The sequence below is a fragment of the Heliangelus exortis genome, chromosome 8 (genome assembly GCF_036169615.1).
Source record: "Heliangelus exortis chromosome 8, bHelExo1.hap1, whole genome shotgun sequence".
Lineage (NCBI taxonomy): Eukaryota > Metazoa > Chordata > Aves > Apodiformes > Trochilidae > Heliangelus > Heliangelus exortis.
Window position 1 is genome coordinate 8,043,360 of NC_092429.1, and position 23,339 is coordinate 8,066,698.

Sequence of the window (23,339 nt, forward strand, 5' to 3'; positions counted from 1 at the left end):
GTGCTGCTACGCTGAGTGAGGGGCGGCGGGCGAGGCGGGAAGGCGGCCGCCCCTCAGCAGCCTCCGCCGCGCGGTTGGGCTGAGCCGCTATCGCCCCCTGGCGGCGGCCCCGAGCGGCGGCTCCGGGCGGGAGGCGCGGGCGGGCCGGGGCGGCTGCGCGAAACTTTCCGCCGGAGCCCGAGTTCGGCCTCCCCGGTGCGGTGTGCGCCGCCGCCCCGCGCAGCAGCGCCCGCCTTCCCCGGGGAGACACGGGAGCCCCTCTTGGCCGCCGAATTTAAAAAAAAGAAAAAAAAAAAAAGAAAAAAAAATTTTAAAACTTTATTTTTTTTTTTTTTTTTTTTTTTTAATTTTTTTCGGGCTAAATCGCTCCCCCGTTTCCTTCTGAACCTTCCCCCGAGCCGGCGGAGCGGGAAGGGAGCTTCTCCGATCTGCAAAATCAAAGCATGGCGGAGGCTGGCGATGAGAACCGTCCTCCCCAAAGCATCCAGCGCCTCTGACAAGCCCGGAGCCAGAGGGGGTGGGGGTGGGGAAGGGCGGGAGGGGGGAGAGCATGGGAGGGAGGGGGCGGCCAGTCCTTCCCCCTGCACTTGTCAGATGCAGATGGGACTGGCAAAGTTTGTTTGAATAAAAAAAAAAAAAAAAAAAAAAAGCCAAAAAAAAAAAAAAAAAAAGCCAAAAAAAAAAAAAAAAAAAAAAAAGGGGGAAGAGCAGGAGGAGGGGGAGGGAAAAAAAAAAAAAAAAAAGATCCTAGAAATCCAAAAAGGCTCATCTGGGAAGGAGAGAGAGGAGAGCGAGAGGAAGCGGGATGCAACTCAACCTGACGCTGATCTGCTTCGTCTTCGGGGGGTTCCTGCCCGACGCCGCGGCCCGGCGGGAGCAGATGGACACGGGGCAGTGCGACCTGCCCCGCTCGGTGAGCCGGGCCGGGCCGAGCCGGGCCGGGGGGGCGCGGCCGTTCGGGGATGCGCGGCTGCCCGCGGGACCCTCCGGGGCGCGGAAGGGGGATTTGGGGGATGGGTGGGTGAGCGGTGCGGAGCGGGGGCGCGGAAGGGGGGGGGGTGACACCCCTACCCCCACGCGGTTCTCGTGCGTGCGGCCCGCGCCCGCGCGTGTCCCCGCAGGTGTGGCGCCGCCCGCGTGCCCCCCTGCGCACTTCGAGGGGGGGGGACCGGACGGGAAGGGACGGGACGGGACGGAACGGAACGGGACGGGACGGGACGGGAAGGGACAGGATGGGACGGTATGGGACGGGACGGGATCTCCGGCGGGTGCGAGCCCGTGGGGATGTGTCGGTCGGAGGGACCCCCGGGGCAGAGCGGGGGTCACGGAGGGACGCTGCCCCTCGAGGGCCTCTTAGTGCCCCTGGGGCCCCTTAGGGCCTCTTGCCTTGCTCCCGGCTCGGGCCCGGATTATGTAGGGAGATGGGGGAAAGGGGCTCCCTTCCCCAGGCTGCATTCCCCCCACGGTCTGCCTCCTGCCTCGCAGCCACTGATCATCCCCCATTTTCTTTCCCCCTCCAGCAAGGAGAGCTCAACTCCTTCCTCTGGACCATCCGCCGTGACCCCCCCGCCTATCTCTTTGGCACCATCCACGTGCCCTACACGCGCGTGTGGGACTTCATCCCCGACAACTCCAAGGCCGCCTTCCACGCCAGCTCCAGCGTCTACTTCGAGCTGGACCTCACTGACCCCTACACCATCTCAGGGCTGGCCAGCTGCCAGATGCTGCCCCACGGGGAGAACCTGCAGGACGTGCTGCCCCGAGAGCTCTACCGCCGCCTCAAACGCCACCTGGACTACATCAAACTGATGCTGCCCCACTGGATGACCCCGGACCAGCGGGGCAAAGGGCTCTACGCCGACTACCTCTTCAATGCCATTGCTGGCAACTGGGAGCGCAAGAGGCCTGTCTGGGTGATGCTCATGGTGAACTCCTTGACCGAGACGGACATTCGATCCAGAGGGGTGCCGGTGCTTGATCTCTACCTCGCCCAGGAAGCTGAGAGGATGAAGAAGACAACGGGTGCGGTGGAGAGGGTGGAGGAGCAGTGTCACCCCCTGAACGGGCTCAACTTCTCCCAGGTAAGGAGGCTCCTGGGCCTCGTGGCTCATCTATCCCAGAGGTAGGAGCCATTCTCTTTGTTGTTTATGACTGTTTATGGGGTGAACCCCCAGAACCGTTGCAGCAGGATGGGTGACCTCAGCATCCTGTTTGTCAGACTGCCCGCTCTCCGTCGCGCCGATCTGTGCTGCCTGCAAAAAATCCTGCCATGTGCTCTGTGAGTTTGTCATGTGCATTATTTGTTTGAGAGGCAAATGTTCCAGGGTGTGAATGTGCATGTCCGCTGGTTTGCCACTTGTGAGGGAAAACTGCACGCCTCTTGTCCTGTCCCAGAGCTGGGTAAAAAGTAAATGGCTTTGTTTGTTTTTAAATAGAGGATCTCTGTGGTACTTCTCAGGAAGAGGATGAAGCATAAACAATGAAAAAAAGAATTTTTGACATTGTTCAAATAGATTTAAGTATGTGCAAACTGTCAGTCGTCTTTTTAGCAGTCACTCCAGGTCAAATCAAACTGGCTCACGTTGCCCTCTTGTACTGGGAGAAATTAAGTGTTCAATCTGCATGGATTTTTTCATTTTAGAACAGGTGAAGTTCAGCAAAAAGATAAGGATGTAGATTAGGGAACAAAAGCTATTGGCGTAACTGGACTCCAGAATTCTTTCAGTGGATTTAGTTTTAAACAACCAAATCTAAGCCATGCGATCCATTTCATTTCAGTGGATTAATCAGAGACACAGGCACAGCTATTGACTTTGCTTTGTGTAACTGTTTATACGAAATCAGTTTTGCTAGAAATTCAGGAAATGAATGTGTGTGGAAGAAAACAAATATTCCAGGGGAAATTTACAATGGTGTCAGTTACTGCTATGATACTTTGTTTTTAACCTGCTTTTCCTCATTACTTTTGGTTCAGCTATTTGCAACTTCATCTTGCTGTCCTAGTTTGAGCAAAAAAAAAAAATTATTGGTGATGTAGGAATAAGGATTAAAGTACTGATCTTTGGTGTGATTAAAATCTCTTTAGAGTGCCTTCACCAAAGAGGGTGAAGAAGAGCCCCTTGAAATCTAGAGGGAACTGTTGTCAGGGAAAACAAAACTTTCACTAAAACTTGGTTCATGTGATGTTTCCACTAGAAGTTTAACTCTGCATGCAGCCTTCACAGGAGAAGATTGGTTGCATACGCTTCTGGAGGGATTTTCTTGTCTATCAACAAAAATATTTAAAAGAAAGCCCCTCAGGACCCTTGCATTAATTAACACATGCTCCAAACAAGGAATTCGTTTTACCCTGTTCTGTTTGAAAGGTTTAAGTGTCTGTCCTCTCTGTTGAACCCCTTCGTTAAGGTGAGGTAAAAATAATTAACGGTTCTAGACATCCAATAGCATTTGGTTGTATCAGGTCAGAAATGGCAGTGAGAATCAAGGACATGAAAGCACTTGGTTAAAAATGTACCACTTAGAAGCCTTTTAAATGTGAATCATATTAATTTTTTTTCTTTTTAAAGGGATAGAGAACAAATCTCACTGCTGCTCATACTGTAATTCTGCATTTCTCTCACTAAATTTCAAATAGAAACAAAAAATTTCCCCTTTGTTTTGCTACAATAGTAATATGAGAAAGCACAGAAAAAGTATTATCCCTGTTGTCAAGTAAGGGACAGTTATTTATGCAAAAAGTTTGTGCTGATTAAAAAAATACATTACATTTAAACTACTACAGAGAATTGACGTTGCTGCTAAAATGTATCAGTGTTCAGGAGTTTTCCTATATTGAAACTTTTTCTGGGAACAAGGCCACCAGAACAACATGAGACAAAACTAAACAAAACAAACCAGATATTTATTTTCTTGCTTCCTCTAGATCTCATGCATCCTGACACCTGGCTGGTTGTTTAACAATAGTAATTTGTAATGTTATCACACTGTCTGGCAGTCCTACTGCTCGGTGTATTACTGTGCTAATTTAGTGGAGTGGATTACTATTGCTAGGCTTTGCCTCCCAATTCCAGGTCTTGGAGCCTTCCTTAAGCAGGAGATAATTAAAGCACACTAAAATGGAAATTTGAAATTGAGCAGCTTTTGTCTTGTAGGGTGTTTGGAGAGTTTGATGAGAACATCTGTGATAAATTACAGTCCTGAATCTGCTAAGGGTGTCAGCAGTTTTTACCTGTTTTCAGCATTACTCTTATGTGTATAGTGCACGCAATTTCTACATTCAGAATTCAGGTTATAAATCTGTGCCTTGCTGAATCATGTCAGTGCTTTTGTTTTCTCTGTCCCTAAAGTCCACTATTTTTGCCCTTAGCGAATTAAGAGAGAAAAAAGCTTTTTTTTTTTTTTTCTTTTCACTTCTTCCCCTCAAAGGAAGCTTTGTGCTACTGCAAATATTTAATCTGACTACACGCACCAAATCTGTTAATCTGATACTGTGAGGAGGAGGAAATCTAGGAGTGGTCCCGGTGTGGTAGTTGGTTTTGATCTGCTCTGAAAGAAAGCAGATACACTTGCATTTTTGACTAGGAACAATCTTTGAAACGTTCTGTGCCTGGCTTTGAAATGTTGATTGTCTTAGCCGGATGAAAAGATTAAGGTGGCTCATATAATTGGCTGCTTCCTGGAGAGCCAGCTCTTGCAGGTAGAGCGAGGCACGTTGTTTTCTATTGTAAACCCAGAACTTTGTAGTTTGATGCTCTGTTCCTCCTGAAACCTCTGCTCAGCATTTCCTGCTGCTCTCCAAGCCCAGCACCACTCAGGTCACCCTGTTTTCCTGCTACTTTCCTGCAGAGCTGGCAATGGGAGCATCCTCGCTCCCCTCAGACTCTGGCAGCTGCTGGTCACCCAAAATCTAAGCCCTAGGTATTGCATAGCTGTGTCAAGGTGTCTGCATCACAGCAAAAGGATGGGTTGGGAGCCTGGTAAAAGGGTGTCTCAGATGAGGTTTCGATCATGTTGAAGTTTCACCACTTCTTGTTACATGAAGTTTCAGGGCTTTCAGTGAAAGGAGCTGAGAGGCACCTAGAGAAGAGGAAACAGGCAACTTTTGTGTCTGATTGCAAAGATCCTGTTACAGAATAGCCACAAAAGTGCAACATCAAGTGGGCCAGGACTGAGAACAGCAGGTGAGGGGCAGATGGAGCTCAGGGCCTTCTGATGTGGAGTTGCCAGCATGGGCGCTGCAGCTGGTGCCATGCCAGGCTGTGAGGGCTTGCCCATGCATCCCACTAGGGCCAGCTCAGGAGGGAGTTAAGCTTTTCCTCCTCTTTGTGACCCTCACACAAGTCTGTGGTGAAAAGTTCTCCTCAGGCTGACATAGGCTGTTTCTGGAGCAAGGAGGCTGGGGACACTGACCCCTGCATCTGTTCGGTTCTGTCTGCATCCACCCTGATCACCTGGGGCTGTGGTAGGACCCCCAGTCAGCACTCTGGGGCAGCATCACATCCCCACTGAAAGTGATCAGCCAGGGGGAAGGTCTTATTCCTCTAGCCAGACCCCTCTGCCCTGGGGAGATGGATGGTAACTCTTGCTCATGTTTGGTCCTGTCCCTCAGAAGGATCCCGAGACTCAGACAGTGCTGATATTCCTCCCTCCTTGGAAATAAAATCCCTCTCTCATCCCACCCTGAGCTCACTCTCTTTAGGGAGAATCTGCGTTCAGCCTGTGCCTTATACCCTGAATCTCAAGATTTGTGAGGAGAATTCTGTGTCAGGGCCTGAGCCCATCCTGACCTGGCAGTGGGGGAAGCCATCAGGCCAGAGAAGAACCCCCAGCATCCCTTTTGCTCTTCCTCTGCTGCTCGGGGCTTGCAAAGCCCTGACTCTGGTCTTCTCTGGCTGGTATCATTTCTAACTGCAGGGGGAGATGTTAAATATCAAACCAGTGTTGATTGGATCAGAGACAGCCTCAGAGAAAGAAACCTTAGACTGTGCCAGATTAAACTTCACACTTCACCATTCTTCCCCTTTCATTTCTTTGCCGCCTCATTCTCTGCACAAATAAACCTTGTCTCCCTGCTTTCTACCAATGAGACAGCATTCAAGAGGCAGGAATGACTTTGTTAACAAAATCACTCTTCATTTCCCAGGTCCTGCTGTTCCATCAAACCCTGGGACATGGCAGCTTTGATTACTCTAGTGATAGGATTAGAGGGAGAACAAGTACTGGTTAATAAAAGGCCAATGGGTGGTCCATCACGTTTGGTCACTGACAAATCTGCAGCCTTCCAGTTGGACCTTCAGTGGCAAAACAGCACGACACAGTCATATAGAGACAGAGCCAGGGCCTGGAGCTGCTATTCCATCTCCCTTGTCCCCTTGAAAAATTAAACAGTTCTGTGATCACAAAGCTGGGATTCTTGGAGCTGACAGGGACTGGTATAGCTGACTGCAAGGGGAATTTGCCTGTTTATACTAATGAAAAGTCTAAGCTCCAAGTTTTCTGAGCTGGATTAAAGGGCTCATTTTCAGCGCTTGTTCACTTTTGACAGTCTCTGTAGTTTATTTGAGGGAGCATTATTGATTTTTTTTTAAATAGGATTTGTTTTTTAATAGGAAAAGTGGGCTTTTTCTTAAATTGTCCTTTTTCTATTGCTTTTAAAAGATTTCAGGCTTTGAGAAAAGAGCAACAGTCATCAAAAATAGCTTAATATCATCTGTTTGGTTTGCTAAATGTTGTTGAAAGAAATGTTGTTAAAAGGTTTGATTCTACATAATTATACACAGTGCACAGAGTTTTCAGCTTGCTGGCTCTAATTAAACTATCACTTTCCCTCCCTGCACCCTGGGGTAAAAGAATTCCCCCAGTAAAATTAACCTTGGGGTAGAGATTCATACAGCAGAGATAGAAAACTTTCCATTAACTCACTTTGCATACTACTGGAGCTGCTTTATGTCTTTACCTTTAGGGGAATGGCTGAGGGTGAAATGATGCAGGCATTGAAACTACAGCAGCCACAGTGACACCTGAAAGGATCAGCAGCTGATGCTTTATATATATATATAGCTATAATTGTACATGTATAATGATAACTACCTGTACATGTTGCTCTTTACAGCCACTTACTTTGTGCTTCTTCACCACAGCTCCCTTGAAAGGCCCACCCTGGGATTTGATGCCCATTAATAAAAAAGCCAGTCAGCTAAAGGTGGCTCGAGGGACAGATGGCAATTCTTCTGTTCTATTATTATATATATAACTGAGATAATTTTTTGTAGAACAGGTTAAATGATTCCTTCTGATCCTTCTCACCTCCCTTGGTAAGATTCAGGCCCAGGACAGGTGTACTTGTCACCTGTAATCAGACTTGAAGATAACTCTGCTGGTTGATTTGTTTGTAAAATTAGGAGTGCTTCTTGTGATAGTTTTTAGGCAGGAATTGCATCTTTGTAAGGGGGGCTTTAACAGGAACAAACCCCCAGAAAACAGTGGAGAACAAGCCTAATGCTCAGGGGCGTCCCCATTATAGATGAGGCAGCTGAATGCTACCAATGTATAGATGTCAAATAGCAGATTTGTGCCCTTTTTTCCTGTGTGTGTGGTGAGAGCTGAGGTCAGAGCATCATCTCTTTGGCTCTGGCAATGCCTGGTCCCTGCAACAGAGAGCTCTGGTACTGTATGGGGAGCACCTGGGCATGCACTTTGCTCCCCAGAGGAGATTCGGTCCCCAAACTCTGCTTCACAGTAAGGGATCAGAAGAGAAGCAGATGACCCAATTCCATCCCTGTACTGAGGCACTAATTCTGCTTTCAAATCTCTGTGGGATCACTCCTGAAACTGTTTGCTACTTCCAAGCTGCCTATCCCCCTCTTCAGTAAATGGCATTTTCACAGCAATTACTTTTTTCTCTGTTGTCTGCCTTCTGTTTCTCTTGCAGCAGCAGTCAGGTTCCTGCCTCAGACCCAGAGTGCTTTGCTTAGGAACAGAACCAACCATTGACCTTAAAAACCTCAACTTCAATATAGTGCAAACTACAGTCCTCAGAAAGTCTTTAACAGCCTCCCCTCAGCTCCCTAGTGAGTAGCAACCCACGTTATAAAGCCAGCCCACATCTTTTAGGCTAGTCAGAGGTTCCTGTATTGAAAAAGCCAGAAATGATTTTAAGCAAGGGCACTCATTCACCTTGCACTCCTGTGGAGATGGAGATCAGCAGCAGGAATCCTGGCAAAGGATATTTGGGAACTTCAGAGGGATGTACTGTAAAATAACAGGTTTTCCCTGTGCTGGGCTTTGCACTGCAAACTCTTATGAATCTCTTCACTGTCATTAGGAGTTGATGAGACAGGTAAAAGGCAGAAGAAATCACAAAGTTACTGCTTGAGCCACATGAAATTGGTGTGATTTCTTTCATCTTTTGGTCCTATCAGAGGGGTTCCCTGGATGCTTGGGTGAAAGACTACTGTAAAATAACCTCCCTAGAGCACAGTGTTTAAGATAGCACAAAATGGAGATTTTCAGCAATGACCAGTGGTTTTAGAACTTGATTTTTTTAACTTTCAAGAGTTAGCATCAGAAGAGCCCTGTTCTGGAGAGAAACACCTCCCTCATGTCCACAGAGTTTCACAAATCCATCTGACAAGCTGACAAGCACGTCAAATCCTACTAGACTAAATCCTACTAGACTTAAAACCCACAGAAAGCACCATGGGTTGATCACAAAACTTTGGTATCTTTCTGAACCTCTCAAATTATTTATAGGTTACATTCACTAAGATTTTTCTGAAACTCACAATTTGTGAACATAACATTCTTTTTATAACACATAAAACATTGTGGTTTCCATCTCCCTTGAGACACCAGAAATTAAACTGGTGCCTGCAGAGCTTAAAACTGCAGATATCAGTGTTTGAACTTAATGTCTCTGTTCTAGGACTGGAATTAGAACAAGGCTTTGCTCTGCAGAGTGGGAACAGACGTGCAACTAAAATGCATGACTGGTTGTATCCATCACAACAGCTCATAGTTACGGTGTCTCATTCATCTCCATGGATTTGCTTTTTTGCTGTTGAAAAAAACCCAGTATATCTGCCTTGTGTTGTTATTGGTTATTAGGTCTTGTAATTTAAATGCACAGAGATTTCAAAGTGACATGGCTAGTACCTGCTCAAGCAGGAATCAGCACAGATGACTGCTGCTTTTACCATTAGTTATTCCAACAGCCATCCCTACCATTTGGCTTTCCAATTTTTAGAGCTTCTGCTGCAAGTCATTTCAGGACTTTTAGCACAATATAAATGGAAGTTGCTAAAAACTGTAAATTAAAACCATGTGTTCAGCATTCTGGGATGGATGTTGTATGACTTGAGGAGGCTCATTAGCAAAAGTATTTTTATTTTGAATGAGATCAAAGACCCTAGATTTTCCACTCTAAGGGTCATTTAACATAGGCCTAGATACCCCATTTCTCATCATAGATAGACTCCCGTGGCCAGTTATGCCTGAAGAAATCATCATCCCTGAAATATTGTAATTAGATTTATTATCAGTGGACCACTGCTGATCACTTCTCTCCAGGCACTGCAACAACACTGAGGCCTGAAGAGTCTTGCAGATGTCAAAAGAGAGTTTTATTACTCTGAGTTATGCAGAATAAGGATTGCAGCCCATGACAGTGGGTAGTGGTGTTGGATGTTGGTATGAATCAAATCCTATATGCTGCACTCATTCCAGAGAGTCCCTCAGAGCCAGGGATGACACTGAACCATTTCCAGGAACTCCTACAGGCAAACAGAAAGGACTGTAAAAAAGTAGACAGAAAGTGTTCTCTTTCTTCTTTTCTAAGGTAGAAGTTAATGTGGAAGTTAACTTTTCAAATGAATTCCAGTCCAGAGATTCTTTGTGCTTGGGTATCCCTGCAAAACCACAGAGTTCACTGAGGTGAGCGTGGAGCAAAGGTGGCAACTCGGTCACATTCAGCCTGATAGCTGGAACAACACAATTAATGGAACAGCACTAAATGCTTTCTGGTTTTCCCACTTTGCATCAAACTTTCTCCTTCTGCCCTAAGGCTTGTATTGCAGAACCTGTTGGCAGACACAGGTATACCCAATACATAAACCAGAGAAGATGCTGACTTCGCAGGGCACAGAAGTATTCATCAGGCTCCCTTCATAAGCCAAGGAATGAGAAAAAGGAAACAGAAATCTTCATGTTATTTTCAAACCTCTTTCCATTTTAATAGAAGTCAGGTTATGAGGAACACAGGAAAAATATTTCTTTAAGTTAGGAATGTGTCTAAAGTGTCCCCTTAATATTTTAGAGACTGTATTAAATCCAAGATATCTGTTAAGCTCCCTCACTTTTGTTAGCAATCACAATGAACACTGATTATTCTCTACACTTCCTGCCACTGCACAAATTTTTCTCTTTGATTTCTTGCAGGCTTTTCCTGTTACAGGTGACAAGATAATAGTGATGGTAAATATTTATTTAAATGTGACACAAAATGCTCACAACACAGGGCTTTGAAGAGTCAGCAGAGGGGGAGAGGACAAAAGGGTGGTTTAAGAAAAATGACAAACTTTTTGAAGGCTGTATTTCTGGCATGTGATTAATTTAAAATTTTATAAGTGATCATAGAGATTAAGGTTATTCTATTGGTGAAGTGTGATGAGACACATTCCAGTATGTCCCATGGGTTTTAAAGCACTGGTAAAATCATCATACCATTGTCAATTGGAAAAGAGCTAAGACTTAGACCATGTGAAGAGCTGGTCCTGACATACTGGAAGCCAACTGGGATTCTGACTTGTACTTTGCTTTCAAGTACAAGCTTGTACTTTGCTTTTCAAGCTGAGGCAATTTTTTACTTTTGGGATTTCACAGGAGCAAGAGAAGAGCAAGCATACTAACGGGTTGAAATAATGCTGAGTTTAAGGGTTAAATATGCAGAAAGCTCTTTTTCATAATGATATTCTTTCTGATTCATACAGTAAAAAGGTAGAAAGAACATCGTCAAAAGAGCTTGTTATGTGCTTAATGAAGGAAATAACTCACTAAGATATAGTATCAGTCTCAGGTTTCTAGTACCAAATCAAAGCCAAACCAATTCTAAAATGGCCTTCAAACAACTGGGATGCCCTATGAAAACTGAAGTTCAGTTCTGTCAGCATTTCTCCTTTCCATTTTCAAAACACCAGGGAGATACTTTATTTGCTGAAGGGTGTGAGCATCAAGACATGAGACCAGGTTATACCATCCTGAAATAATCCAGGCCTTTTGGTGGTGAGGTGAAGTTCAGAGGGTGAAGGCATGAGGCATTCACAGCCATGGAACATGGAACACTATTCAACTTTATGGATTGGCTTGGTGCTGTATGCATACTTGCACTGGCTAGCTGTGCTCCCAGCTAATAGTGTGAGGCCAGGGGGAGGATTTCTTTATTAACTCAAGTGGCTTGGCTGTGAAATGAGACATACTGTACAGTATATAATTCAAGCTCACTTTCAAAGGCATTTTTGTTGAAGCTGAGCCTTTCACATGTATGCATCTGAAATACGCTCTAGAAACTTAGTAATTTAAGGGCAGCATTGACATTGGTTCATGTTCCAGTAATGGAATACTGCTTGCTTTAAAAAATACTCTATTTATATCTTAATTTATAAAGGAGTGGTTTTTCTGAGAAAGAAACTGACTGCTTTGAGCACATGCTTAGTGTTAACTACGACTGGGTAGGCTCGTAAGGGATGTACCATGCAGAGACTTCAGCAAATAATGGCTCTGAAGTAGAAGGAAAGCACAGTTTCATGCTTTTTGTGTACATTCTCAAACTGGAAAGTATTTGCTGTTGAGAACCACTTGTAGTAGTACCCTTTTGTGTCCTGGGAAGTACAAAAATCTCTAATCTCCCAAAAGGTGTCATATTTTGGCATACTTTAGTTGGATTTTGTCATTACTGACAAAGAGATTCTAGTGGAAGATATCCCCAGGAATGCAAAACACAATCACCAAAAACCCACACATGATCTCTTATCATGCTCTCTCTGAAGCTGTTGCAGATTCATTTGAATCACACTGGAAAGATTTATCTCTTATTAATGGAGCACTCTTCATTTTTTAAAATTGAGTTGTTGTGCAACACATCAAGTAACAATGTCATAACACATCGTAAATCAGTTTGTTCACTGAAAGATTCTAGATGAGTTAATCTAACATCCTGCACACAGTTCATGAGCAGTTAATTTTAGCAGTTCTCTTTGATATACAGCAGTTAAGGCAAAGCAACTCGAGCCATTCCAGAGGAGAGTCAAAACTGGTTAACGGCAAAGCAAGTACAGACAAAGATTGTTCAGAGATAAAACCTTTGGCAGATCATTCAAGGGATCTTTGCTTTATATAGAACAATTGTAGCTCTAATACCAGCAGTGCAGACACTCTGGGACAAAGAGAAAACACACACACACACCAAACCACAGAAGAAAACCACACTCACCACTTGGTACTTGCATCTAACATGAAAGTGAAGCTGAAGTTCACCAACTCTGACGTAATTACCAAAAAGCTCCGTGGCAGGCAATGACATGGGAAAAAATACCCCCAAAAAGCCATTCAGGAATTATTCCCATTGTTAGTGGAAGAAACTGAGAATGTTTGATTTGAAACACAAAGTCATCCAGCAGGCTGCCAATGCCATTTATCTCAAGGTCATGCAACATAAATAACTCCAAGGGCTAGCTATAAAGTGGAGTAGCAGGAGGTACCTTAATAAAAACAGAGGAAGGGATTCCTCTTTCTTTGTGGTGGATGCTCAGCATACTACTGACAAGGTTTCAATACCTGGCACTCCTAACACCACCAAGATCAGAGAGTGCAGCTGAACATAGCATCACGGAAGGGACTGTGGTTTGAGACCAAGCCACTAAGCTGTCCTGCATTATCTGCAAGAATTAGTCAGGAACACTAAGTAAAAAGAGAAAGTCAGCTAGAAAAAAATTTCCTCTTGAAAGTTTAGGTCTGCAAGGATTGAACCCTGTTCCACAGTAGGGACAACAAACATTTATTTACTGTTCAATTGAGTGGTTACAGGCATGTTCCTGTTCTTCCAACACACGGAAGAATCAGAGCCTTTTTAACATTTTTTTAAGATAAAAACAAGCTTAGCAACTGTCATGTCTAGTAATCCATCATCCCTATCAGTCAGGGAGGGAAGGGGTGTGTTTTGCCAAGATTGTTCAGACTTGAGAGTATAGCTTTGAAGATACCAATGGGAGAATCCCAAAAGACTTGGCACCCATTCTTTGTTCTGTGGGTTACAGCTCTGTGCAGTTCCTGTTAAGACAAAGGAAGTAAGGATGCAGTCCTTGAAGCTGGAACCCAAAACTATGTCCCAGTAGTCCTCAAAACTAGACAAGGTGTCTTTCCCACTGGTTTATGTAGAAAGGAGTTTGTTTAGGCAAATAATTAATTAAGATAATTAGAAAAAAGAAGTTACTCAATATTCTTTAATTTATTTATGATTTAGATGGACTGAAAAAGCGGACTTGTAACTTGGAATCACTCGTGATTTCATGTTGAATTCTTGATGCCATGAAAAAAAATGAACTAAACTCACAAAATCAGAAGTAGAATTTCAAATGGAAAGTGTTTTGATCCAGATTTTCCTTTCCTGGTTCACTGCTAGAGATTACTGTGCAGCCCTTCACATTTGTATGGTCTGAGCATCAGTCCTTCTGAACAGAAAGCAAGCAAGCTGGGCATCTGGGAAACAAACTCTGACCATTAAATATGCACTTAAAGAATTATTTGATATCTGCCTTACATAACATCTCTGAAACTAAGGCATGACTTCAGAAGCTGAAACATCCCAAATATGTTATTATATCTGGGGCTCATACTGTGATTTATCCTTCTATAAATTTCTTATCCCTTTGATTTATTTAATACTCTTAGAAAAATAAATATTTGTAGGTGAAGAAACTAGAGTCAATGAGAGAGGACATCCTACAGAAGTCTAGGCTGATTGCAAACTCCAGAACCTAGAGTTCTTGTGGGGAGGGATTATGAGACACAGCTTCATCCCTTGGTAAAGAGAGCAGCTCCACCCATCTTTGCACCCTATTTTAGTCCTTAATGAAACTGATTTTCTCAAACACAAATGATCTTTAAAAATGGCAGAAAGAGCATAGAATTGCATCACTAGCACTGTACCAAAGGCTTTTGTGTTGCAACAACTTTTGTTGAGGGATTATTGTGTTGAAAATCCACTGATTTTGGCACGGGCTGAGGAACTCAGCAGTTCCACTTTGCATGCCCTGCCATCATTCAACAAGCCGACCCTGTTGCTAGACATCTCAGTAGGGCAGCCAGTTGGCTTCTCCCAACCTCCTAAGGTTTCCAGATGTCATAACAAAATGAGAGAGAGAGACTTAGCCATCTTCCATGTGTTTACGCTGGAGCTGCTAGGCAGAGGCCAAGCCACAGCACTGCACAGCTTTTCAAAAAGGACTTAATAGTCCTCTCTGTAAACACATCTAAATATTTGCTCCGGTGACATTTATCGCATCACACGTCTGGAGGGAGTGTTTGGTCCTTGTTTTGCTTGCGTGTTTGGATTCTCTTATAAACATTAATGAAGTGCTTGAATATAAATGAATAAACCTCCCCCTTTCTTCCCACCCTGGAGGGGAGGGGAATGGAAGGGCATGAAGAAATAATAGTTCAACCTTCAACCCGTAATTGCTCAGTACGTTTTGATGACAGCTTCTCACATGCTTTAAAAGATTTTATTTGGTGTGTACATCCATGCAGAAGGCATTGCACCTTCCTTCAAAGGCACCTGGGGTTGGAGAAGGAGGTAGTCAGCATGCAGCAGTGTGTCATTTGATGTTTGGTTGGCCCTAGAAGGTTGCCCTGCTGCCGCATTCCCAGCAGGATGGCAGAACTGTGCACATCTGCAACGCTTTTCCTAGGGGATATATTTAATTCATTTGTCCCTAGGCATCAACTTTTGGCTGGTGGCTGGACAGAGTAATGGGCCCCGAACACCTCAGAGCTAACTCCGTGCTGCTGCTTATCCACCTCTTGCTGGAGAACTGATGTCATTTAATAGGTGTTTTGCAGTTGTGGACAGCTTGAATATAACTGGAGACAATGTGCTTTTAGTGCCTTTCTGGAGGACAAAGGCCCTGGAAAATGAGCAGTGTGGTCTGGCTTTTGATTTCCTTGCTAAAGGTGTGGGGAAAGGAGGTATGGGTAGGGGAAGAGTGACCAGATCTTGTTTCCATAGGTGGTTACTATGGGGGCAACCTTTAGAATACTCTATATTGTCTAGAGTACAAGGGTATAAACCAAATGTATTAGATGGCTGTTTGCTGATCATGAGGGATGAAGTTGTGAAGTATAGCAAGGCTTCATCTCCCAACTTGATTCAGACTGAGAAAACAGAGTATCTCATTCCTGCATGGGAGGGGCTACAAAACTACTGCTTTCTCCCTGTGCAGTTCAAAATGTCACAGCAGCTTCCATACACAATGCTTTATCATGAACTCCTGCCAGGTGGGACAGTGCTTTGCTCAAGACCTCACTAAATGTTCTTAGTTTCTGCAGCTGGGTTGTAGGAGCAGTGGTTTGGCTTGCTTGGAAGCCAATAATAAAAGAAACTTCTAATTAGTCAAGAGAATCTCTTCAGAAATTCCCAAACTCATGCAATTAAGCTGTGGCATGTAAAAGAGGTAACCAATGCCTAGGAAGTAACTAAAAGTTTATTACTCAGACATTCATTAATAAAAAAATGATCCTCTTCAAGATATATGCAGGTTTGTTGTCTGTAATAATTGTAAGTGCAAAGGATTTGTTTTCCAATACTCAGGCTTTGGTAGGTAAAGATTAATACCCAAGAGGAAAAAAATGCTTGTTTCCTTCATCTAAGTGATTAGGTATAAAACGGGTTAAAAATTAATTCTGTCTTTGGATCAGCATGTATATGAAACCATTCAGTCTACACATACTTGTGTACTATTAGAAAGTTCCTGTCAACTCCATTAATTATCAGATTGCTTATTCAGTCTGTACATTCCTTGCATAAATCCATATCAGCTTTGCCTCTCCTAACAGTATTTGTTTATATGAGCCGGAACTCTCAATCCTGAGAAGTCTAAAATGCCTCTCAAATGAATTTCTTTGTCTGTGCCTACAGGGACCCAGATTAATTGCTACTGAGAGGATTGTCTGGGGGGGTTTGGTGGGGAGCTGGGAGTAACAAAACTGTGTAGAGAGGTGTTCTCTGGTCACCTCTGTTGATGCTGATATTTAAAATAGAGGAGATTAAAATTGTTACAGTTCTCAGCAGTTGTGAAGTGAACACTGGAGGAAGAAAAAGTTGAGAGAAAGGGACAGAGGAAAGAATTTGCTGATATTTTTGTCTTCTGTCTGATGTGCCAACTCTGATGGAGGATTTTTTTTTTTTTTTTCTAATTTATAGTCCAGTGCATTCAAGGGTCCCCGTCGCTCAAGCATTCTGCCTTTTGCTCTTTTGCTGGAACACAAACATGGAAGTGTATTTGAAAGTCACTGGAGTCTTAAAAAAACAAAATCAAGGCAAGCTGCCAGATCAGAATCTAATACACAACATATGTTTACAGGGTTATAGTCTCTTGCCATGCTGGTTTTAGCAGCACTCCAGTGTGAAGTAGAGTAAATGCCTTCCAAGACCCTTTATCTTTCATTGCACTTATCAAAACAGTAAAAATACTGGGTTTATTTCAGCGAATGTGCCTTTCCTCTTGTCTGGAACCCTTTGAATTCCCCACCACATTTGAGCTCAGTGGAAGAGTAAGTCCTTGCTCTTGTTTGCCTGGTTCTCTTACTCTTCACAAGAACTCACCTGCCTTAGGCTTGCAAGCTTCCCTAAACAGTTTAACTTCCTACCTGTAGTTTGTAAGGAGAGAGTAAGCTGTTTTGGGCATTTCTAGTGTAAGTTGTAGCACTCTATGAGGAGGCTGTGAAGAGGAAAGGATTGTCCAAGTGTAAGACAGAGGACTGAAGGAGTGAAGGAGATGTTTTAAACTAACTCAGGTTACCTCAGCTTGTCCAAATGCAAAAGGTGCCATTGATCCACACTCAGTTCAGGTCACAGGTTGCAAAGGATTATGAGCAGTGACTCACTTTACCTGTTGTCACTTTTTAATACCCTGAGTTGCCCACTATCAGATTTGAACCCCAGTTTGGAGACAGAGGGAGAGTTCTTGATAAAAACACAAAGGCCATGTCCAACCCTGAAAAATGAGAGCAGGCTCATTCTAGAGAGCCTATAGCCAAACCTGTCCCTTAGGGCTGTAAGGAAAAATTGTTTGCTTCAACTTGAGCACTATCTTGGGAGTCTTCAGCACTACTGAGAGGGTGGTGGCCAGTGGCTGCTGGTTTACCAATGAGTCCTGCTAAGTCTCTCTGATTCCCTTTTGGGCTCTTTTACCTGTGCCTTACATAGTGCTGGTGTCTGCCCATCCACTGGTGACTCCACTCAACCCACGGAAAAGCAGGAACACTGAGACTGGAGCTGGCTGCAAGCTGGAGGCAAGGGCTCCTGTGACAGCACAAAATTTAGGAGTGGGATGCGATGATGCTGCAAGGCAGAGGGGATGGAAAACAGGGACAGTCAAGCCAGACTCCTGTCACCTCCTCCTGTGGCTGCTCTGCCCAGCGTGCAGCAGCCCAACTGCAAAGCTGCTACAGCAGCAGCTGGATGTGTCCTGGGGAACGTGTAATCAGTAACAGTGTGCAGAGTCCAAGAAAACTGAGCTTGAAGTGTCTAAAAATGGTGTGGGATGAGTCAAAGACTGGGAGGGCATTTGAAGCTCTGACAGAGCAGTAGCCTATCACTTTTTCTTTTCCTTCTCCTTCTCCATATATAGGATATATTTCACCTGGATCCCATGAGCTCTGGATGCACTTCCCTAAGCTTATCAAGGTCTGTGCTTGCAGGCCAGCTGTATTAGCAGGAAGCCAATCTTATCTGGGGCTTCAGAGACAATCCTGATATGGCCCTTTGTGCTTCAGTTCTATGCATGCAATATGGGCAGGAGCTATTTATTTGGGGGAAATGTTATTTTTTAAAAAACAGAAATAGTGCTCATGTAATTTTCTGTATTTTGAGTGGGAAAAAACCTTACCCTCAAATATCTCAATTTCAAATTTAAAGTGAACCTAGAAACACCCAGGGGTCTCATCAGCAAAGCAACAGTTTAGTGACACCCAAATGGACGTTTTTGTGCTCTTAGTTCATAACAACACATTTAAGAGAGAAAAACCCAAATTCTTAGCTTTTTTCTTGAGACACAATTGTTGTTCCCTGCTGAACTGTGGAAAGCAACAGAGGATGAAGTCTCCTGGCAGCTTTAGACGAATATGTTAGTGGAGCAAAAAGTCCTCAGGTGCTTCCTCTCTAACTCAACACCAGGGTGCAGGTTTTGACTTTACCTCTTTACAGACATCAGGAAAGTTACAGTGCTTTACAGATTGTTACTGCCTATAAGAGACTTAATATGTGTTTTCATCTTTTTTCCAGTGGGCCAGATCTCTGCTCCCATTTAGTTGTATCATGGTGTGAACAATCATTGTTCTTGACATAGTTTTGGATCAAAATGGGGGGCAGGACGTGGCAGTTTCACCTCAGCATTTCATGAGGGAGGCCTGTCCTAGACTGTTTTAGCTTGAAGTTCATTTCAGAAACAAAAATCCCAGGGAAGCCACATAGGCTGTAGTGTAAATACAGATCTCTCATCTCAGCTCCAGGACTTCATTCTTTGTAGGTCAGCTGACTTTGAGCTTTTGCCTTCACCCTTGGACCACAACCAACCAACCAATCAACCAACCAACTCCCCTTTCACTTGATGAGACAGTTTGAAGAGGTGGTCATAGTTCAGATTTGCAGTCCCTCATCCTTTTCTTTGCCCCTCAGAAGTGTCTTCTTTTTGTCACTAAGGAGAGCAGCTGCCTAGTTCAGCTTTTGAGTCAAAAGTTGAGTCTTTTGCCTTCAATGCTTGTTTGCTGTTGCTGCTTGGTTTTAGAGTGATGTATGGATCTGTTCCCTACTCTGTTTCCTTTATGCATAGTTTGATTTGACTGGTAAGTGCAGAGTAATGTTCAAAAGAGTCAGTCAGTAAAAACTCCATTTTGGTGGTTCCTTGGACCCAGTGACTACTGGGACAGTGATGTCTCCCTTACAGGTTCTGATTCCTGTAATCAATAGTATTCTAGGTCCTAATCTCTTGCTGTGTGCAGACAGCATTTACTGTGTGCTTTGCTGCTGCCCAAATGCAGATGTAGGTTTCAGATTATGAGATTTCAAGTTCTGAGAATCAGCATGGGTTTTGGTGCTTTTGATGACATGGCCAAATAGTGTTGTTATGATAAAATTCAAAATTCATCTCTGAAACACCTCTTTCTAGCGTTGCCTCATGCATTCTCAACTAGCAACGTATTCCTTTGTCTAAGTGACTTCCACTCTTGGAACTTTTTTCCTAACATATTTAAGGTTTTCCTTTACTACTTCCAGATGTAGTCTGTTGTTTTACCATTCCTTGACTCTGTAAATATATTTTCTCTGGTACTAGGACTGCTCAGTTATTTGGATAGAGCTGTGATGCTACACAAGATCATGCTCTCCCTCTTTTAGGCAACATTTAAAGAAAATTTTTATAACTAGAGACAAACAAGCATGCTTCTGTAGGGACTGAATGATGTCAGTTTGGTCTTGTTTGCTAACCATGACTCACAGCTTTTCTGGGATAGTTGGTAGAGACACCTCATGGATGTTTCAGGAGCTCTATGGAGCTCATCACAGGCATGTCAGCTTGATTTATACCAACCTTTAGCACCCAGAGTAATTTGTGAAAGAGTTATGAGGGAGGCTGCCAACCTACTAATTAGAAGCTCAAAATGAAACTTCAAGTTCTGTTCTGATGGAAACAAGCAAATCTGTTCTACAGTGCTGTTACATCCTCCTCCTCAAAACGACAGCAACATGTTGTCTGCCTGAATGTAATTAAAACTTTCAAAAAGGAAAATTTCTATTTAAAGAAAAAAATAATTGGTTAGTTCCTAGATTCCCATACTCCAGTCTACACTCTGACTCTCCCCAGTCTGTAGATGGAGAAGTAATGCATGAATGCAGTGTGTTGGTGTGATTCTTAACTAATCAGTCAAAGCCACACTTGTCAGTCAAGTCAGAAAAGAAAAAACCCAAGCCCCATTCCCTTCAAACACACCAGCCAGGAGTGTATTAGACAGTAAACTGTGTGTAGGAGAAAGCCAGACTGAGTTCTTTAGGCTTCAGGTCATCTGTTAATGTAGATAATTTAAACAAGTGAGTCCTGGTAAGATTGCTCACCAGGCAATAAGTCTTTCAAAAGGTAAGTGAGCAAGACTTTGAATTCACTGTCTCCCTGAATTGGCAAAGTGTGCAGCTTTTTTTTGATAGAAACTCTTCCATGAAAGTGATATTTAAAAAAACAGAAGCCCTTAGAGAAATAAAGTATATAACCAAGCAGTTTTACCAGATATAATTGGTCTAGACCCAGCTGAATAGAGGCCTTGTGATTTCTTTAGTCTTTTGTATTTAGATCCAAATCATGTCATATCATAACCAAATCACAATTTTATATATATATAAATTGAAAGGACACGTAGGGAATTGGAAATAGTTGTGAACAATTTGCCATTTCTGTTACATCTCCTTTTCTCAGTAGAAGCCAAATCATACAAAATGCTGGAAACCATCTTGCCTTAACAAAGAAGAACAAAGCCCTTCATGCACTTTGTTCAAGTCTGAAAGAGGCTTTTCCTGGACAAGTAAGTCAAAAGGTTCAAAGACTCCTTCAAATTCAGGGGTTAGATCCCACTTACAGATGGAGTAAGGAGGGAAAAAAGTAGCAAGAAGGACAGAGTGATGGGAAATGTTAATTCAGGGTCTTTTGCTCCTAATGGTCCTTCCCCATCTTCATGAACATATAAACATGAGAGCAATAAAAAGTCCCTGCCTGCCCTTCTGGCCTCTAGAGCATCCTGGGGGAGCAGGAGAGTGCCATTCCAGAAGATGATAACTCCAAGTCACTAGCAGGACTTCGTAGGGACTTTTTTGTCTTAATCAGAACCTAAGACCACCTAAAAAGGTTGGAGGGTTTTGTGCATGTTGAGTATCATGCCTAAGGCAAGACTCAATCTGGGGGTGCTTCCACACACTGACTTTAAATGCCCATGCAGTGTCCTCAGAATAAGCTGGATATCCAGCTAATATTTCTTTCTCTTCTGTGGAAAGCATGCACTGTTTAGGGTAACATTCAGGTCTTCCAAGTATTAAGGCTTAGGAAAAAAAACATCACCATGTTTACTTCAACTTTCCCTTTCTAAATTGCTTTGACAGCCCTGTGCTTTTCTAACTCATTTCAGGGAATATCCAGTCTGCCATTGGAATTATTTGAATTGTACAGAAAGAAAAGAGGGACTGTTTCCCTCCGAATTCCATATATTGTGTCGCTGGAGCTTTTCATGTTCCATAAACAATGCTCTCTTTTTCTAACCCTCTCCCCCTTCTGCCCATAGCCTGACTTTCTATAATTTTCTTGACATGGACAACTCAGCATTTTTGTGAAAGCTATGACTGATTTGCTGCAGCTTTACAAACAGGAGCTTGCTAGTGATTTCAGGAGGATCAGGTAGTTTGATGCAAGCAAGATTGGGTAGAGCCTTTGGGACCCTAAACACATCTCAGCAGTGCATCTGGATGTGAATGATTGTTTTCCCTTAAAGCACTTATGATCTCCCATTGGCAAGTCTCCTCTCATAACTAAGGAGACATTTGGAAAAAGGTTGGTATTTTTAAATGTCTTCTTAATCCCAGTAGATCCCTAGACAAAAAATACGAACCAGTGGCTTCATTTTTCCACACGCCAGCCTTTTTTTTTTGTTAATAATTCACTTATCATGCGAGTAAAATCTCAGGAGGTACTCAGAGTTGCAGGAGCTCTGGAGTTTAAGTTCATTTTAAGCTTCCCATGAGTCTCTTAATATTTGAATGGTGTTTCATCATCCCTCTATGGTGACTCATGAAGTTGGATCCCAGGAAAAAAATATCACAGCCTAGATAAGTAGTGATGGTAGATGTTGCAAAAGCAGTAGTGCTTCTTTAGCTCCTCAGTGGCTTGATGCCTCAGGATTTTTTTTCTTTCTTTACCAGGAAGATGGATAATTTCCAATCTAAATGGCCACGCAAGGGAAAGATGAATAAGCAGTATTTGAGAAGGGTGATTGGTCACACCCTCATCTGACACTTCTTGCTGATGCATTTCTGGAATACTTTTGCAGTAGTGAAAGGGTTATTGCAGATTTGATTCCAGCCCTTATAAAGGCATTAAAAGAGGTGCCAAGCCCCTGTAGTCCAGAAGCAGCAACACTGATCATGTGCCATGTCATGACGAAGGAAAAAACCCCCTTTCACTGTTTGCAGTGAACATGAGTGTCACTTTAAAGCTCCAGGTTGCTTTTAAAACTGCCTTGCAGCCCCACAGCTTTGCGGTGGACCTGAGAGGTCTTGGGTTAATGTCCTCTAATGCATCCTAATGGGTAGTCTAATTGTTACTGCCATTCCAGCTGTCCCCTGTGTGTTTAACTCATGGAAATGAAAAACACAGCTTTCCAATTCACTCTTCAGCTTGAAATATTATCTTCTCCTTAAGTAATGTGTTTTAATTGCAGAAGCAAGATATAATATATGGAGAAAGAGTGGGTGAGAGCATGAAAATTGTGTATATGTAGCAAGGCTTCTTAGCTTTTTCTTTCCTTCACCATTGCTCTGTCTTCTCCCAGCTGACTGCTACCTAAACAGACACTGAACAGGCCCCAGCTGATCCAAAGAGGGGTTAAGACAGCAGGTAGAGATGTGCTGTCATCCATCCTGACTCCCATCTCCTGCAAGATGTCCCCACAGGCAGAGCAGCAGCACTCTGGTGCATGAACATGCCCACTTGATGTCAGTCTGGAGCGACTCTCCTGATTTACACTGGCAGAGAAGATCAAAACCTAGCTTAAAAATTAGGTGTCAGACACACACACACAAAAAAAAAAAAAAAAAAAAAAAAAGAGAGCAAAGTCAGCAGACACTCGGAGGCTGGGAATGGCTGCCAAACAAGCATTCCTGACCTTGCTTATGATTCTCCCCCACATACAACTGGCTGTGTACGTCTGGGAGCAGCCAATATAGTGATCTATTCATAAAGGGCCAAATTCAGGAACCGACCTGCAAGGCTGGAGTACACTGACTACACACGGGCAAGCAGGAGCAAGGGCTCCGAGGG

General features: G+C 43.5%; 1 protein-coding gene across 1 annotated transcript in view; it reads left to right on the top strand.

Moving 5' to 3' along the window:
- Positions 1-574: 574 nt before the first annotated feature.
- Positions 575-23,339, top strand: part of TRABD2B (TraB domain containing 2B) — a 273,999-nt gene continuing 251,234 nt past the window's right edge. Inside the window, exons 1-2 of the mRNA XM_071750203.1 lie at positions 575-913; positions 1,521-2,081. Of these exons, the coding sequence (XP_071606304.1) occupies positions 806-913; positions 1,521-2,081 (669 nt within the window). The 5' untranslated portion in view covers positions 575-805. The remainder of the gene's footprint in view (positions 914-1,520; positions 2,082-23,339) is intronic.